Below are 17,987 nucleotides of genomic sequence, written 5' to 3' on the forward strand. Positions count from 1 at the left end.
TCACACTTGTCAGACATTATAAAATATATATAAAATTAAAAACAAGTCTAAAACATTAAAGGAAGCTCACAATACATGACATTCCTGCAAGATAAAATACACACTTATCACATATTACATGGCAAAAACACTCTTACACTCAATTTATATTTGCCACTTAGACCAGGTCAGAAAAAACACATTAGCATTCATTCTTACACACCCACCCACCCACCCACCCACCCACACACACACACACACACACACACACACACACACACACACACACACACCATCATCATCATCATCATCACCAACCACCACAGACACTATCTTCTTAATGCTTCATTTACAGTTGGACAAATAATAAAACCAGTGCAATACTGCTTCAGTCTGTGTGTATGACAATATGGACTACCACTAAAAAAAGAATGTAAATTGGAAAGCTAGTGCAGTTTTATGAGTGTATATGCCATTCATTAATCATTAACAAGTTCTTGGTTGCCTTTCCTTATATTTGTTTTTGCTTCCATCCTGGAATTACATTTTTGTAATAAAATTCTATTTTTTATGGTAGTATATGCTATGAATATGGCTAGCACAATGACAAACAAAGTGTAACACATAAGCGCAGGTACATATACAAAGAATGGTTACATACATCGAATTTTAGTGGTGCATTTTTTGAAATTTAGTTTCCTCTTTATTACATCATTCACACCACCTCCTTCATAACTTATTCCATAAAACATTTTGTATATATGCACCTGCTTTTTTAAAAAACAATCCACTGGGTAAAACAAAGAGCAGCTTGCAAACTGAAGTCAAAACATACATTCCATGCATTGCTTGTGACTATAGATGCCACTTGGTGCCAAAATACATAACAGAACAATGCAGTACTATAATGTGAAGTGCTCTGCTAATCTACATCACAGAAGTGTTGTGTGGCATCTAATAACTACCATATTATAAAAAATCAATCAAAAATTACGGATCTTACTCCCACTCAAAAGATGAAAGCTTCGAGATGATAGATCAGACTGTCGAACTCTTACAACATTAGGTGCGGCCCAACGTACCCTTCTTCGAAGCTCTGTATGAAAACATTAATTCAGAGAACTATGCAAGCTATCTAATAAAGAACAACTTATTGATAATTTTTTACAAAATAATAATAATTATATGCCAATGACTAACAATGATTTTTGAAATAAATTACAGTTTGTCAAATAATAAATCATTATCTTCCACAACAAAAATTAGAAGTTGCTAAACAGTATATGTTGACCTTCCACACTGAACAATATGGTTAAAAACCAAATTTATTATTTTCAACACAGGAAAATACAGGAGGGAATATGGCAAACAAATCCGGGGTATAGCTGGGCAGCCACATGGCACCATCCAATGCCAACCTATTTGTGGCCATCCTTTCTGACCACACAGAATCTCAAACCCCTTATCTAGTTTCACTTCGTTCAGATTCATTGATGACATCTTCGTGATATGTATTGAGGGTAACGACACCCTATCCACATTCTTACCTTCTCCCCTATTCTCTTCACCTGGTCCGAACAAGCCGCCTTCCTTGATGTTGACCTCCACCTCAAAAATGGCTACATCCGTACCTCCATCCATATCAAATGTATCAACCACCAACAATACCTCCACTTCGACAGCTGCCACCCATTCCATATCAAGAATTCCTTCCATACAGCCTAGCCACCCATGGTCATAGGATCTGCAGTGAGGAGCAGTCCCTCTCAAAATATAACAAAGATTTCACTGAGGTCTTTACAAACCATAATTACCCATCCAACCTTGTATAAAACAGATTTACTGTGCCTTATCTCTCCAGTCACCTCTCACCTCCCAAAGTCCCACTGTCCAGCCATAGAGTAGCATTCCCCTCATGACTCCGGGCCACCCAGGATTGGAGCAACTGAATCAGATTCTCCACCAGAGTTTCGACTACACCCTGTCGTGCCGACTTCCCTTTCCACCCCTCCCACAGCAGTATTCCATCGCTCACCAAACATATACAATATCCTCATTTATCCCTACTAGGATTTTTGCTGTTTCTAGAAATACTGTGAATCCAATATATCGATATTTTAAAAAATATCACTATCGGCCATCAATATATATATAAAAAATTATCGATATATAAACATATCGCCGGAAAAATTATTGATGTACTGGCCAAAAAACATATCGGCTGCACATTGTAAATATACTGACAGTTTTAGAAATGCTTCTTTAAGTTTTGATTTACGATTAGATATTCTGTACATAAAGATGCTAGCAGCCTGCTTATCCCCGTTGGAGCAAGAACTGAAAGGAAAACGATGCAAGTTCATGCTTGGCAATAATCACTTTGCTAACAATGGAAACTGCATGTAAGTGGCACAATAAAAGGTGTCCAATGGTCCAATATTCGGTGTCGTAACATATCAGATTTATCCAAAACACTTTATGTCGACTTCCCTGTTAACTGTTTTTTAACGCAAGTGGTGTGCTATTACTTCACATCAGATATCTTGTTATTCCATTCACACCACCACTCCCCCAGTGCAATCGGACTTCTTCTTGTGGCATCTATACTTGCTTCACACAGTCAAAGGGAAAGACTGAACGTGATGAAGGCTCAAAAAGTAGTAAGACTCCTTCATACAGTGAAAGCAAAATTATGTTCTATTACAATTTCAAAAGAAAAATTTCAAATATTTACCAAGAATTATGAAAAAAAATATTGATATATCAGTGAAAAAATATCGCTGATATATGTCGATATTTTATGGAAAAAATATTGATGTATCAGTATTTTATGAACAGCCCTAATTGCTCCACAATTCCTGTTCACAACCTCTTACCTCATGGTTCCTACCCCTGTAATAGACCTAGATACAAGACCTGTCCGATATATCCTCACTCCACCACCTACTCCATTACAGTCACGTCCATCCCATCGAGGCAGGTCTACCTGTGAAAACAGCCATGTGATTTACAAGCTAAGCTACAACCACTGTGCTGTGTTCTATGTGGACATGACAACCAACAAGATTGCTGTCCGGATGAATGGCCACTGACAAACTGTGGACAAGAAACAGCTGGACCATCCAGTTGCTGAGCAAGCTGCCCAAAACAACATTCTTCATTTAAATGAGTACCTCAAAGTTTCTGCCATCTGTGTCCTTCCTACTGACATATTAGTGTTGTGACTCGCTGATCTTTCAAAGTGCCACCGCGCAGTTAAGCGTGTCCTCTACATGCAGCACTGTCTGCCAGCCATGCAGCAGCCGCGCCACCTGAGCGGCCAGCCAGCCAGCGGCCGCTAGACTTGGACTCAGTGCTGATTTGAATGTTACCGTGTACATGTGTCTTACTTTGTCTACTTGCTCTGTGACTTACATGTGTTATGTCGTTTTTGAAATATATGTGATCAACTTGACGTTATAACATTTGGCGATGAGGTAGTGGATTTTTTCTTTTCATCGTTGACCCACAGGTTTCCATGGCTACTTTAGAGCAACTATTGCAAGGTCTCATTGAACAGCAAACACTTCTCACATCGGCGATTCGCGATTTCGTCACGGCATTAAATGCCGGGTGTTTCTCGTCATTGTCTATATCTCCTTTTCCTCCTTATGACGAGACGGCGGAAGACGTCTGATTACGAAAAATGTCTTCGACAGCACTTCTTGGCATTTCATGTCACGGACGAAAAAACATGTAAGTCTCTGTTCCTTTCACGGATTTCACTGCAAATGTATCAGCTGTTGTCGCAATTAGCTCCTTTGAAAGATCCTGCGTCTTTGTCCTTTGCTGAAACGTGCTCACTTTTGTCTATCTATTTTCAAAAGAAAACGCATGTGGTAGCCTCTCGTGTTGCCTTTTATCACTGTCAAAAACAACCGAATCAATCCTATCGCGCTTGGGCTGCTGAACTTCACGGCCTCAGTAGAAAGTGTCAAATTTGTTACTGCAGTTCACAAAGAATCCTATGCCGATTCCATGGTATGGGATGCTATTATCCGGTCGGTGCCCAACAAAGAAGTTAGGCAACATGCCCTTCAGTTGGCAAATCCGACTCTAGATGAAGTCCTATCCATCGCGCAGTCGTTTGAAATTTCTCGCGCTGCTGGAGTGCAAACAGAGCTTGGGGTGACGTTGGGGAAATACAACCTCTGTGTGCTGTTGATGACGCGTACGGCGTGTCCCCGCCGGCCAACGTGGCCGCAGTACGCTCCCAAGCGTAGCCTCGGCCTACCAGTAAACAAACCTATAAGAAACTGCAGCAAAACCCCCGGCAACTTCCTTCACGTCCGCAGTGTTTTACGAAACATTCACGAGAGGATTGTCCCCAACGTTGGGCCGTGTGTCACAATTGCAAAAAGAAGGGTCATGTGTCATCCGTTTGCAAATCTGACCACATGCCTGATGTTCATGACCGTGACGCTGATTCTGCTTCTATGTTGTCTGTCAATGGTACTTCTTCCCTTTCAGGGAAGGTATTCCTCACTGTCCAAATCCTTGGTCGGGATGTTTGCATGCAGGTGGATACTGGTTCTGCTGCCACTATCATCAATTCTCAGACGTATCTTCAGTTGGGTTCTTCAATCCTATCACCTGTCACTCGGCAATTACGGGCGTACAATAAACAGAAGATTTCTCTCTTGGGACAATTTAATGCTGAGGTACCTTACAAATCCGTCGTTTGCACTGTTACCACATTTGTGGTCGACCATAGTAACGCGGAAAATCTTTTTGGTTTCGATGGATTTCGCGTTTTTGGGTTCTCTATAGATGACTCTGTCAATCTCGTGTCTGATGCTATTCCTTATGCTCAATTGTATTCCTTGTCGACGACATTTTCGTCCCTTTTTCCTCCTGGGTTAGGCCGTGCAAACAATTTTGAAGCTCATATCACGCCCAAACCTACTGCTCAGCCTAAGTTTTTTCGGGCTTGGCCCATTCCGGTGGCCCTTCATGATCAGGTCAAATGGGAGCTGAATCGTCTCACTGCTTCCAGGGTCTTGCTTCCTGTCACTTCCAGTGAGTGGTCCTCTCCTGTCGTTGTCGTTGCTAAGCCCAATGGTGATATTCATCTCTGTGGCGGTTTCAAAGCCACTGTAAATGCTCAATGCCTCATCGACACTTACCCTATGCCCCGACCTGAAGAATTGTTCACTAAACTTGCTGAAGGCCAGTATTTTTCTAAAATTGACCTGTCAGAAGCTTATCATCAACTTCCTCTTGACACTGCTTCTCGGCAGTTTCTGGTCCTTAACACGCCTTTCGGCCTCTATCAATACCAACGATTGCCATTCGGGGTTGCCAGCGCCCCTGCTCTCTTTCAGTGATTCTTGGAACAATTATTGCTCCCTGCATCACTTACATGGACGACATTGTTGTCACTGGCGCCACCACTGAAGAACATCTTCAGAATCTCCGCACACTTCTTCATGTCTTACAGACTGCCGGTCTTAAGTGTAATATTCAGAAATCACAATTTTTTCAGGCATCTATCATGTACTTGGGGTTTCAACTCTCTCGGGATGGTATTCGTCCGCTCCAGCAAACAATCGATGCCCTTCCTCGCCCTACATCTGTTGCGGAACTGCAGACCTTCTTGGGGAAAATAGCATACTATCACAGGTTTTTACCGTCTGCGGCTTCGGTGGCTCAGCCGCTGCATCGCCTGTTGCATAAAAATGAGCCTTTTCACTGGTCCGCATCATGCGATGCAGCTTTCCAGAAATTGAAAACTATGCTGAAACAGGCCCCGTGCCTGGCTACTTATCGACCTGGCCAACATCTTGTTCTTGCCACAGACGTCTCTCAATACGGGGTAGGTGCAGTCCTTGCGAACCGTTTTTCTGACGGTTCTGAACAACCCATTGCTTATGCCTCCAAAACGCTCACGGATGCCCAACGAAAATATTCTCAAATTGAAAAAGAAGCTTTGGCCATTATTTATGCTCTTCATAATCTCGGTGTTTTTCTTTATGGATCCAAATTTCATCTTGTTACGGGCCACAAACCACTTGTTTCCTTGTTTCATCCATCAACGTCACTTCCCGACAAGGCTGCACACCGCCTCCAGCGTTGGGTTCTTTACTGTCTTGTTTCAATTATGAAATTCATTTCCGGCCGATGGCTCAACATGCGAATGCTGATGCACTGTCTCGCCTTCCCATGGGTCCTGATCTGGCATTCGACAGGGACGAACTTTTGTGTTTCCACCTGGATGTTGCTGAGCAGCGGGTTGTGGACTGGTTCCCTATCACTGGCGACCAGCTGGCGGCTGCTACGGGTTTTCGATCCTACCCTCTCCCGGGTTTTACGCTGTGTTGTGAAGGGTTGGCCAGATCGTCCGTCTGCTAAGACGTCTGATGCGTTGTGGAACTACTACGCTTGGTGCTACCGCCTCACGGCTAGGGATGGTGTTATCCTCCTTTTCACCGACAATGCTTCGCCGCATGTTGTGGTACCTGCGTCTTTGCATGCTTCAGTATTGCGCCTCCTTCACCAAGGGCACTGGGGTGTCTCTCGCACAAAATCTCTGGCGCGCCGTCATGTGTACTGGCCCAGCATCGACTCTGAAGTCGCACACATGGTCGCTGCCTGCGGCCCTTGTGCGTCACAGGCCGCCGCCCCGAAGTCATCTTTGTCACCGTGGCCTTCGCCTGAGAAGCCCTGGGAGCGTATTCATGCTGACTTTGCGGGACCTTTTTTAGGTACTTATGGGCTTCTCGTTATTGATGCCTACTCTAACTTTCCTTTCATTGTCCGTTGCACGTCACCTACCACCGTGGCAACCACAAGTGCTCTAGCGCATTTTCTCTTCGGAAGGCCTTCCCTCTACTCTTGTTACTGATAATGGTCCGCAATTTGCCTCTTCCGAATTTGCGGACTTTTGTGCCCGTCACGGCGTCATGCATGTCACGGCCCCTCCGTTCCATCCACAGTCAAACGGTGAGGCTGAACGAATGGTCTGCACATTTAAGGCTCAAATGAGGAAACTCCTGACTTCTTCTGCTGCTGCTGATGGGCTTCTCCAATTTCTGGCTTCTTACCGTTTCACACCCATGGGCGACCACAGCTCGGCTGAGCTCTTACATGGCCAACAGCCCCACACGCTACTTCATCTTCTGCGGCCTTCCACCTCACGGCCACGGGTGCCTTCGCTTGGCCGGTTCACCGCCGGTGACCTTGTATGGGTACGGGGATATTGCAGGCGGCGAAATGGAGACCTGGCCGCATCTTACGACACCGTGGCCGACGCCTGTATGAAATCCAGACGGTCACGGGTGTTGCAGTGCGTCATTCAGACCAGCTTCGGCCTCGTGTGCCGGCAACGCCTGTTCCAAATGCCACTACACCACCTTCAGCTCTACCTGACGCTCGGGATCTTGGCATCTCCCATTACTCACAACGCAGCCCTCACACCATCATCTCGGTGCCAGCACAAGAACGGACGCCACCAGGAGACGTGCCCAAGCAGGAACTGGATGACCATCATCTGTCGGAGCAACTCTACGTGCCTGCTTCTCCTACAGACGCCCGACACATCGCCCATGTCTCCTGTCATATCAACCGGACTTGACGCAATGGGCAGATTGGTGCACGGGGCCCCAGCAGATTCGATCCCTACATCTACTGTCATCTCAACCCGTTATCATCAGGGACACTTCCGTCCATACGGGAAGTCTCCTCCTCGAGACTTTATGCCCAGTAAAACAACACCTATGGATGTTAGCAATCTACAGGCCACCTCCATCAAGACCAGTACAAAAAATTCAAAGGGGGGAAAAGTGTTGTGACTCGTCGATCTTTCAAAGTGCCACCGCACAGTTACGCGTGTCCTCTACATGCAGCACTGTCTGTCAGCCATGCAACAGCCATTCCACCTGAGCGGCCAGCCAGCCAATGGCTGCTAGACTTGGACTCAATGCTGATTTGAATGTTACCGTGTACATGTGTCTTACTTTGCCTACTTGCTCTGTGACTTACATGTGTTGTGTCGTTTTTGAAATATATGTGTTCAACTTGACGTTATAACAATTAGCTTTTTTGAATTACACATGTGGGAACTCTTCCTGCAGTATATTCTGTGTTCCCATAATGACAACCAACACGATTTCTGTCCGGATGAATGGCCACTGACAAACTGTGGACAAGAAACAGCTGGACTACGCAGTTACTGAGCATTCTGCCCAACACAACATTCTTCATTTAAATGACTACTTCACAGTCTGTGCCATCTGTATCCTTCCTACTAACATTAGCTTTTTTGAATCGCACAGGTGGGTACTCTCCCTGCAGTATATTCTATGTTCCTGTAACCCTCCTGACCTCAACCTTCATTAGCCATTGTCCTACACCCACTTATCCCCTTCCCTGTTCCCAACCCGGAATTACACACCCCTCTATTCCACCAACGCACCCACAGTCTTTTAACTTCTCTCCTTTTCCACTGCCCCCCCCCCCCCCACCACCATCCATCTAACTTCCCGACTGCACCTAGCTGCCCTAACCTATCTCCACAACATTCCTGAAACAAATTTTTTTTCTTGTTTTGGAAATTACGTGACTGTGTGGCTAATTATGGAAATTTTTTTACTTTTTTGATGCTTCTCTGGAATCGGAGCTACCAACAAAATTAACAAGGTAGAGGTGCTTTGTTTCTTTTTGCTAACAATTTCTGATATTTTAGCTGTCTGAGGTTCACGTGGAACTGTTTTCTCATTAGTTATTAAATAATCAACACAAAGCAAAATAATACAGTTTGATGCAGCTGCTCAAATACATGGCTAAGTATGCTAGATGCTATAACAGTTTATGATGATTGCCTGATACAGCCAATTTAGCACTTGGGAATCAAGGACTGCAGAAAATGTTTCTTAAGTGTAGCTATTTAAGGGTAAGATACATTGGAAAGAGTCATGGTATCTCATCTGTGACATTTGATAGACTGATGCATGCAAGCCACCAACATTTCCAGCTGTTATCTCAGCAATCATCACATCAGCTTCTTTCTTCTCTTCTGCATAGGCCTTAGAGCCAATTAAAGTAATATTTTGGTATTAGTATCTATTTATTTCTTCATGATTCTCTTTACACATCCAAAGGACAGCATACAAAAATGACATAATGAGTAGAATGAATTAATGAATCAAAAATATACTTTGTGGAAATACTGATAATAATATGAGGACTCATCAATTTATTTACTAATTTATTTTTTACAGATGTTTATTACTCCATTTCAATGTTAACATGGTCTTCTTCAAAGTATCCCTCCTCCTACTTGAATGCACTTTTTACAGCACATCTACCAGTCCTCGACACATGGTGCAGGTCATTCTTTGTCAGGTTTTTGAGAATTGCCTCATTTTCTTGAGCATTGTTTCAGAGTTCTTAAATGGAATTTCCTGAAGCTTTACCTTTAGTGATGAGAACAAAAAAAATCACAGGGTGCAAATTGGGGCTATAATGTAGATGCGGTAGACAGGTAATGTTGAACTGAGCCAGAAACTGCATTAAATGATTTGTGACACAAGGCCGCAAATTGTCATCAGTCCGAAAAAGTTCTCGTCAGTTCCTTGCAATACGCTTCTTCAGTTTAGTCTATACTGACATGTAGTATGCTGCTGTAACAGTAGTGTGAGGAGGAACTGCATGCTGGCAAATCGTTCTATGACAGTCAAAAAATGTAATTCCCCTGCAGATAGAACAACTTTTGCCTTATTTGATGTTGGAAAACCTGGTGATTTCCACACTGTGCTGGCTTATTTTCCTTCAGGATCATAATGATGCTGCGATTAATCATTGGCGGTGATAATTAGTTCTAAAAACACATCATCAAAGAGAGACAGCACTTCACGGCTTGTTCCCAATTGCACAGCATTTTGTTCAAGAGTTAACAAATGAGGCAACCAGCAGGCACAGACACAGCTCATATGCAGATGATTATGTATAATCGTAAAGACAATGCCACATGAAATTATGAACACTTCACTGAGGTTACCTGAAGTTATCCACCAATACTCAGTCTCAGTCTTTGTTGATCAGCCCTTGCAGTAATGGTCATGATCGTGGTACGTAGTACTCGTGATGGTGTTTGATGATGGTGGTAGTAGTAGTAGTAGTAGTAGTAGTAGTAGCAAATGAAATCATAATGAAATCAGGCTCCATGGCATCAATAATGTTATATCAACACTCAGTGTCAAGATGAAATATATTTAGTTTCAAATTTCTAAATCAGTTCTTTACTCTTAAAAAGGAACGACCATGTCACAACTTGCAAGTATTCTTCATCATAACTGAGCAGGAGTCTTCACTATGCAGGAAATTGGATCATAATGTCTTACTTCCTACAGAGTGTGTTATGCCTCTTATGGCATTCCTCTTGCATATTTGGTGTCTTATCTTTCACAATGTACAGGGTAACACTAACAAACTGTTCCAAAGGAATAAAACTACACTCAAAATAGGGGAATACAATAAACTGAGTTCTGTAAGGTTTGCTACATGATCTGAATAAAGTACTTATTCAGCATAAGGAAGCAGTAAAAATACTGCATAAAATTCCAGATGAAGTGTGATTACACATCACAAAACAAGATGTAAAAAAAAAAAAAAAAAAAACTGTCTCTGTGTCAAATGTTCAGAGTGAGGATTTGTATTCTGGCACACAGGTCCTCAACTATATTCTCATCACATATGAAGCAGGAAATAGGGGATCCCAAAAGACAGCCAGGAAAAAACTGTCATGTATTATTTGCAGGATAACGAAATGGACATAAACAAGTGCAAGGCAGATAAAAATTATGTAAATGTCAGTTTTGACACTCTTAATATACCGAGTCTACTATCACCACAAAAGTATCTTTGAGCATTCCAGACAACAACAGTACCAGTCATTCCAGGAAAGTGCATTCAATTCATCTTCCCCCTACCAAACAATATGAAAAAGAAATGTTTTGGGTTACTTCAACCTTCCCCAACCAAATAATATGAAAAAGAAGTGGTTTGCAAAGACAAAAACTTATGAAATCACTTAAATGAAACTGCACACATTATCCACGTAAAAATACTTATACATAATTATTATGTAACTTACACAGACTTGTACGTAATGTTTTAATGTAACTGAACACAGATAAACATAGTTTTCAGTTAATCACTTTAATGACATTCAAAAGAATGAAATACAAATACAGGGTGTTTGAAAAAGAACTCCCTAGTGTGAAGTACAAATTTAATGGGGAAATTAATGAAAAACTACATCAATGAGTACATATCATGAAAGATAATTCCTTCAAGTTTTGTTTAATGTTCATAGGCTTCAACGTGGGATCCATTTATTGCCCTGCACATGTCGAGATGATAGTCCACTTCTCACCACGTATTCACCAACATTTCAGGTGTACCTGTCCCAACCACCGTGATGATTCTTTCTGGTAAATGACTGATGTCTCCGACCTTTTCACTGTACTCAACATTTTTTATGTGGTCCCAAAAGAAAAATTCCAGTGGGATTTCGTTTTTGCTGTAGGTGGTTCTTACCATACTGATGTCTAAAATTACATCACACTGTTATAACTGACTCAGTTTTCACAAGCCAAATAACACACTGCACTTTCTGTTGCGCAGTACACATTGTTGCTGAGTTGTTCTGCACTGCACTGCAAGCACGCCTGTACTGAACTGAGGGAACAGAGGAAGAAAACAGCACTGGTACCATCTCAAGGTCAAGCAGACCTGCAAACTGCAGGGGAGCCAATATTTTAGAGTTGATGAATCAAACATCACAAACTAGAATAGATTGTAGGACACATTAAAACTAGGGAGTTCTTTTTCATACACCCTGTATTTAATCATAGTCAGTAATTAGATATACAACTAAGTAATTCTGCATAAAGAATGAACACACATCTTCATTAAACATTCCTCCTGGAAGCCTACATCAACATTTTATGCAATGTGAACTGATGTTAAGATTCTTACTTTTTACTTTCAGCCATGTGTATGCTGAGTCTTCTCCCGCCTCGTTTGCTGCCAAGCACTGAAACATTCCAGAATCTTCCATAGTTAGCTTTTTTATAACTAAAGATCCATCTTCTACAACAGTGTACCTGAAAAGTTGAAATGCAGTCGTGAAAATGTAAATTTCTTTCACTTCTAACCAACTTTTAGAATACATATCACAAAACACAAAATCATACATAAAAGACATACTTATTGCCTGGTATTGAGTCAACCTTTTCAGTGTTCCGAAACCAAACAATGTTAGGCATGGGAACGCCAAAGGCTTCACATGGAATTGAAATCGTTGCTCCATATTCTCCCAAAGTTTCAGTTCTCAGATTGGTTGCAAATGATGGTTTCTCTGTCAAACAAATTGTACAAAATGATATAGCATTTAACAATCTTTAGCTCATGTCTTATATTCATGTTCTTAACTTTTTTACACTCTTAAAAAAACCAACTAAGTCAGAAAGGATCTTCAGTGCATCACAAAAAATATGTTTCATTACTTCATTAAAAAGGTTGTGGTAGTGAACTCACCAAGAACCATGACATTTGCAGATGCTGAAACCACTGGAAAACCACCACTGCGTAGTCTAACTTGGCACGAGTACTGGCCCGTGTAAGTCAGATTAGCGTTCAATAACGATAGTGTATTGTTCCACAATGAACTGAAGTCATATGATATGCCTGCATTCTCTATCATAATTCCATCTTTCATCCACAGTATCTCCAACTCGTGCAAGGGTCTACAGAATTTGAAATAATTCATAACTATTTCAACTAGAAAAATTCTCTACAAAATTATGGAATGTCTTTTGAAAATAATGTTTAACACTACATCGAAATATAATAAGGAAATAAAGAAAGAAGTTAAAAAGCCGGAGGTGCCTAGTAACAGTCTGTTCAATAGTTATACATTAATTTCCTGACCTAGCAGTCATTTACCTTGCATTTGCTATACATTTCAGTTCAGCCAATTGTTGTCCTTTAACAACATGCATATCTTGCGGCTTTATGATAATTTCAGGTGCAACTTCTTTTCCAGAATCTCCCTCAACTTTCAACCTTATGTATGCACTGTTTTCTTCCTTTCCAATTTGTGTATTTGTTGCTCGAGCCCTGTGCATAACAAAAAGAATAGGCTTTTCTGCTGTTAAACTATCCATACATTAAATAATTATATTATGCTACAAATGTAAAATCTATTTATAAATTTCAAAACCTATATGCTCTCTGGTCTCCTGAATCAGCTGACAGAATAATAAGTTGTCCGGATGTGAAGGCATATTTTCTGTCATATGGAAGTGTGCCACTATCGGACATCCACGTCACAGAGGGCTGTGGATGGCTATCTATTCTTGGCAGATCCAAAACAGCTGCCTTGCCCGATTCAACAGTCACTATCTTCTCTTCAGTATCTTCAAATATACCCATATCTGAAAAACAATTGTAATTACAAAGGAATGCACAAAAAAGAACAGTCCGTTAAGTAAACTCTGCACAAAATACCCTAAGAGTAAAAGGACGAAAATTATTAAATTAATTTGAGCAGCATAAACAATGAAACTTTCAGGCACTAAAATGGAACATAAAACTTGCAATGATGCACAGGAAATTTTTAACAGTTTAAAGTAAATAGATCTGATTCTGCATGGAGGATACACTTCATAAATCCTTGTCACAACATGTACTTCATAATGACAAATTTTCTGTTTAAAATATTTGTGTTGCTTAAACTGTCAGACAATAGGATAACAATTGAGCTACTACACGTTCAAAGCTAAATGACAGGCTACTCTCATTATTAAATGAAGAGTTCCTTTTTCTTCTCAATGACATTTCCTCGTGTTCTCTCTTTCAGTGATTGTTCCAAAATAATCTATTGCCACTTTGTTGTGCTAACTGTGGGAATATACATGCTTTCTGGATTACACAAATGCGATTTTCTCTATGGTCAGCTACACTCTACAGCTCTGTCATATTTTAGAAAACTGCACACATCTATATAATATGCTCTGCAGTTTTTAACTCCCCATCAGCTTAGCCAAGGCTTTGATGGCTAGTGATTTACCACGAAAAGTCAAACAGATACTAAAGTATGTTGCAATTTTACTTTAAAAGCATGTGGAATGACTTGAAAAGAGTGAGGTACAGTAAGCAAGTACTGCTAATCATTAAAGAACACTAATTTATTTTAAATATAAACACTTCATAAATACTGTGCACGTTTTTCATAAATTAGTGCTACTTGACTTGGTGTCTATGTTTCCATAATGTCATTTGAATTTATTTTTTTTAACAAATAATTGCATTTCTATTTAAGATCTGTCATCGTAAAATGTGCAATTACTAAACAAGGCACAAAAAGGTTTAGACATGTTAGAAATCTGACATTTTATACTACTTTTTTACGCACATGCAACAGTGACATCCAGTTTCTCACTAAAAATTGATCCAGCATCATTTTTTGCAATACACTGGTAACTTCCTTTGTCCTCTTTCCGGATGTTGATGATCTTGTAGAAAGGTTCTGATGAAAAGTCATTAAGGACAACTCCATCTTTAAGCCATCTGTATTTTGGAGGAGGGTGACCTGGAATAAAAGAAAATTTGAATGGTAATTTACGCACAAAATTACAATACAAGAGTAAACAGACTAGCAGAAAACTATTGTCCAACATAAAATGGCTTAGAAAGAATGGCCATAAAACAAATGCCAGGCTGTTGAAGCACGCATGACAAGGAGAGAGATACATGCCTCCTGAGCCAGTACTAAGCACAAAGGTAAACTTAAAAGCAGAAGGGCTATACAAGGAAAATGAATGAGTAGGTATATGAAGATGACTTGCAAGAAGAATTTCACAGAGCAGTGAAAGATCTTAAGTTGAAACAAGGCTCCTGGAATAAATGCCATTTCCTCAGAATTATTGAAATCCTTGGGAGAAGCAGCCATGACAAAACTATTCTAAGCGGTACGCAAGATATTATAGACACAGGCAATAGTCTTAGGCTACAATGAAATATAATAATTCCAAAGCCGAAAAATATAGGTGCCGATAGGTGCATACAGGCTTGTTATGAAACCAGACGTTTAATAAGTCATGATTGCAAAATACTGACACAAATTATTTACAGAATGGAAAAACTGGTACAGCCTGACCTTAGGATGAGTTACAGTTCAGGAGAAGTGTAGGAATACGCAATGCACTATTGACCTTACCACCTACCTTAGAGGATAGGGTCCACTGACCGCGAAACAATTGTAACACCAAAAAATATGTAACGTACAGTAATGAAATATTGGGAATACATTTGTTTATATAACATTTTTAAGTGATTAAAATAGCACGATAACAGGTTAATGTAAGCACGAGAAAAGCCATTCTAAATCTGGTACATTAATAACAGATGTAACTGCCGGAATGTTGCATGCAAGCATGCAAATGTGCATGCATTGTGTTGCACAAGTGCTGGATATCAGTTTGTGGGATGGAGTTCCATGCCTGTTGAACTTGCACGGTAAATGCAGTTTGTGAATGCTGCTGGAGTTGTCATCCAATGACGTCTCATATGTGCTCGATTGGAGACAGATCTGGTGATCGAGCAGGCCAAGGCAATATGTCGACACTCTGTAGACAGGTTACCACAGCGGTACTTGAGTGAGTGTTATCCAATTAGAAAACACGCGCTGGAATGCTGTTCACGAATGGCAGCACAATAGGTCAAATCTCCAGATTGACCAACTAATTTGCTGTCTGTGTGTGGGAGGAGAACCACGAGTGTGCTTCTGCTATCACGCAAAATTGTACCCCAGACCGCAGCTACAGGTTTAGGTCCAGTCTGGCTAACATGCAGACAGGCTGGTTACAGGACCTGAACTGGCCTCCTTCTAACCAACCCATGGCCATCAATGACACTGAGACAGAACCAGCTTTCATCAGAAAACACAACAGACCTCCACCCTGCTGTCTTATGAACTCTCACATGACCCACTGAAGTTGCAAATGGTGGTGGTTTGGGGACAGTGGGATGCACAATACAGGGCATCTACCTTGGAGCTACCCTTGAACTACGCAATTTGTATCAGTTCGGTGTCATTGTGGTGCCAAGTGCTGCTCAAATTACTGCTGCAGATGCAGTTGAATGCACCAAAGCCATGTGCCGAACAAGATGGTCTTCCCTCTCGGTAGTGCCATGTGGCCGTCCAGAGCCTGGTCTTCTTACAATGGTACATTCTCGTGACCACGTCCTTCTGCAATACCACAAAAGGAACATCTAGCTTCTCATAGCCGTATTACACAACCTCGTTCAAACTCGATGAAGTATTGATATTGGCCTCTGCATTGCCTTCCATGCTAAAATCAATTCACCATGTTCAATCCCAAAGGCAACTAACGCTCATGACTTTTGCAGCATGTATTTGAAGCAAACCTGTCTCTGCCACCTTGCAGGCATTTTTGAATGAAATCAACTCACGGCGTCCTATCTACAAGGTAATTAATGCTCACAATCTTTACAGCACGTCTTTAAAGCAAACCTGATTTGCATCCACATAGTGACACTACTATCGCTACTCATGCGACTGGTGCAAAGGTTGAATGGATGTCACCTTCCTGGTGTAGAAACAGCACACCAATTTTCATTTCTGTCGCACAACTCCTTCTTGGTGTTGCAAATTTTTTTCCGTCAGTATAGAATTTGTAAGTTTAGAGACAGCTTTTGACATTGTGGACTGAATGACAGTATTTGAAATTCTGAAGACATCACTGATAAAAACTTGTACAGAAACCAGATTGCATTTATAAGAAGGAGAAGCACAAGTTGAGAAAGGAGGGAAAGGGAATTAAAGGCAGGTAGAAGAAACAGAAATTTTTGAGGTTCGTTTAAGAGTGATGCCACTATAATTCTGAGACGAACCGAGACAACTGCAGAAATGTTTCAGCTGGACCATAACGATCCAGATGACTTCTTATGCCATCTAATCTCCATGCATGAGTTCTGGCCTTATCACTCTAACCCCAAGAAAGAGGTGCACAGCAAGTAGGGGAAACGTGGTTCCGCCGAAAATTAAGACCAAACCATCTCCAAGCAAGGTGATATAGAATTTTTTTGGGACTGCCATAGCATTGTGCTAACAGATTATGGTCTTGGCAGAGGGCAAACTGCCACAGGAGTATGATACCGAAATCTCCTGATGAAGCGGTAAGCTATCTAGAGGCAGAGGTGTGTGTGTGTTCAAAAAAAAGAGAAGATATTGTACATGCTGCTTCTTTGGGCTTGTTGAATAATGATATCCCATGCCTTCTTCCACTTTCCTACGATAAAGAAACCATTACGTAGCAGACATTCCAAGAATGGTGATATTTGAGGTGGAATGTTGTTTGAATAGTCAAAACAGATACTTCTACAACCAAGTTCTACGCTAAATTATCCTTCCTTTAGAAAAAAAAAAGGTGTCGCATTAAACGGTGAACATATAGAAAATTACTGGCACCACCACCAAGTTTCATTGTCACTGCTTAATTTTTTCGATGTGATAGTTTAATACTAAAGACACTAGAGAGGTAGTTCTGATGCTGTGCTTGTTAACTGAAGCGAGTCTGAAGAAAAATAGTGACACATCCATAAGCTTTGTCGATCTGGAAAAAATGTTCGACAACATAGAATAGTGCAAGATGTTCAAAATTCTGAGAAAAACAGGAGTAAGCTGTAGGGAAAGAAGGTAATATATTGTTGTTCTTGTTGTTGTTGTTGTTGTTGTTGTTGTTGTGGTCTTCAGTCCTGAGACTGGTTTGATGCAGCTATCCAGGCTACTCTATCCTGTGCAAGCTTCTTCATCTCCCAGTACCTACTGCAACCTACATCCTTCTGAATCTGCTTAGTGTATTCATCTCTTGGTCTCCCTCTACGATTTTTACCCTCCACGCTGCCCTCCAATGCTAAATTTGTGATCCCTTGATGCATCA

The 17,987-nt window shown here is 41.1% G+C and overlaps 1 protein-coding gene across 1 annotated transcript in view; it reads right to left on the reverse strand.

Annotated features, from left to right (window-relative positions):
* Nucleotides 1–17,987, reverse strand: part of LOC126249469 (protein sidekick) — a 452,637-nt gene that overhangs the window by 122,325 nt on the left and 312,325 nt on the right. Inside the window, exons 3-8 of the mRNA XM_049951126.1 lie at nt 14,438–14,614; nt 13,244–13,457; nt 12,967–13,140; nt 12,559–12,767; nt 12,229–12,379; nt 11,998–12,125 (exon numbers count right to left, since the gene is read on the reverse strand). Coding sequence (XP_049807083.1) covers nt 11,998–12,125; nt 12,229–12,379; nt 12,559–12,767; nt 12,967–13,140; nt 13,244–13,457; nt 14,438–14,614 — 1,053 coding nt within the window. The remainder of the gene's footprint in view (nt 1–11,997; nt 12,126–12,228; nt 12,380–12,558; nt 12,768–12,966; nt 13,141–13,243; nt 13,458–14,437; nt 14,615–17,987) is intronic.

Source organism: Schistocerca nitens, chromosome 1 (assembly GCF_023898315.1).
Source record: "Schistocerca nitens isolate TAMUIC-IGC-003100 chromosome 1, iqSchNite1.1, whole genome shotgun sequence".
Classification (NCBI taxonomy): Eukaryota; Metazoa; Arthropoda; class Insecta; order Orthoptera; family Acrididae; genus Schistocerca; species Schistocerca nitens.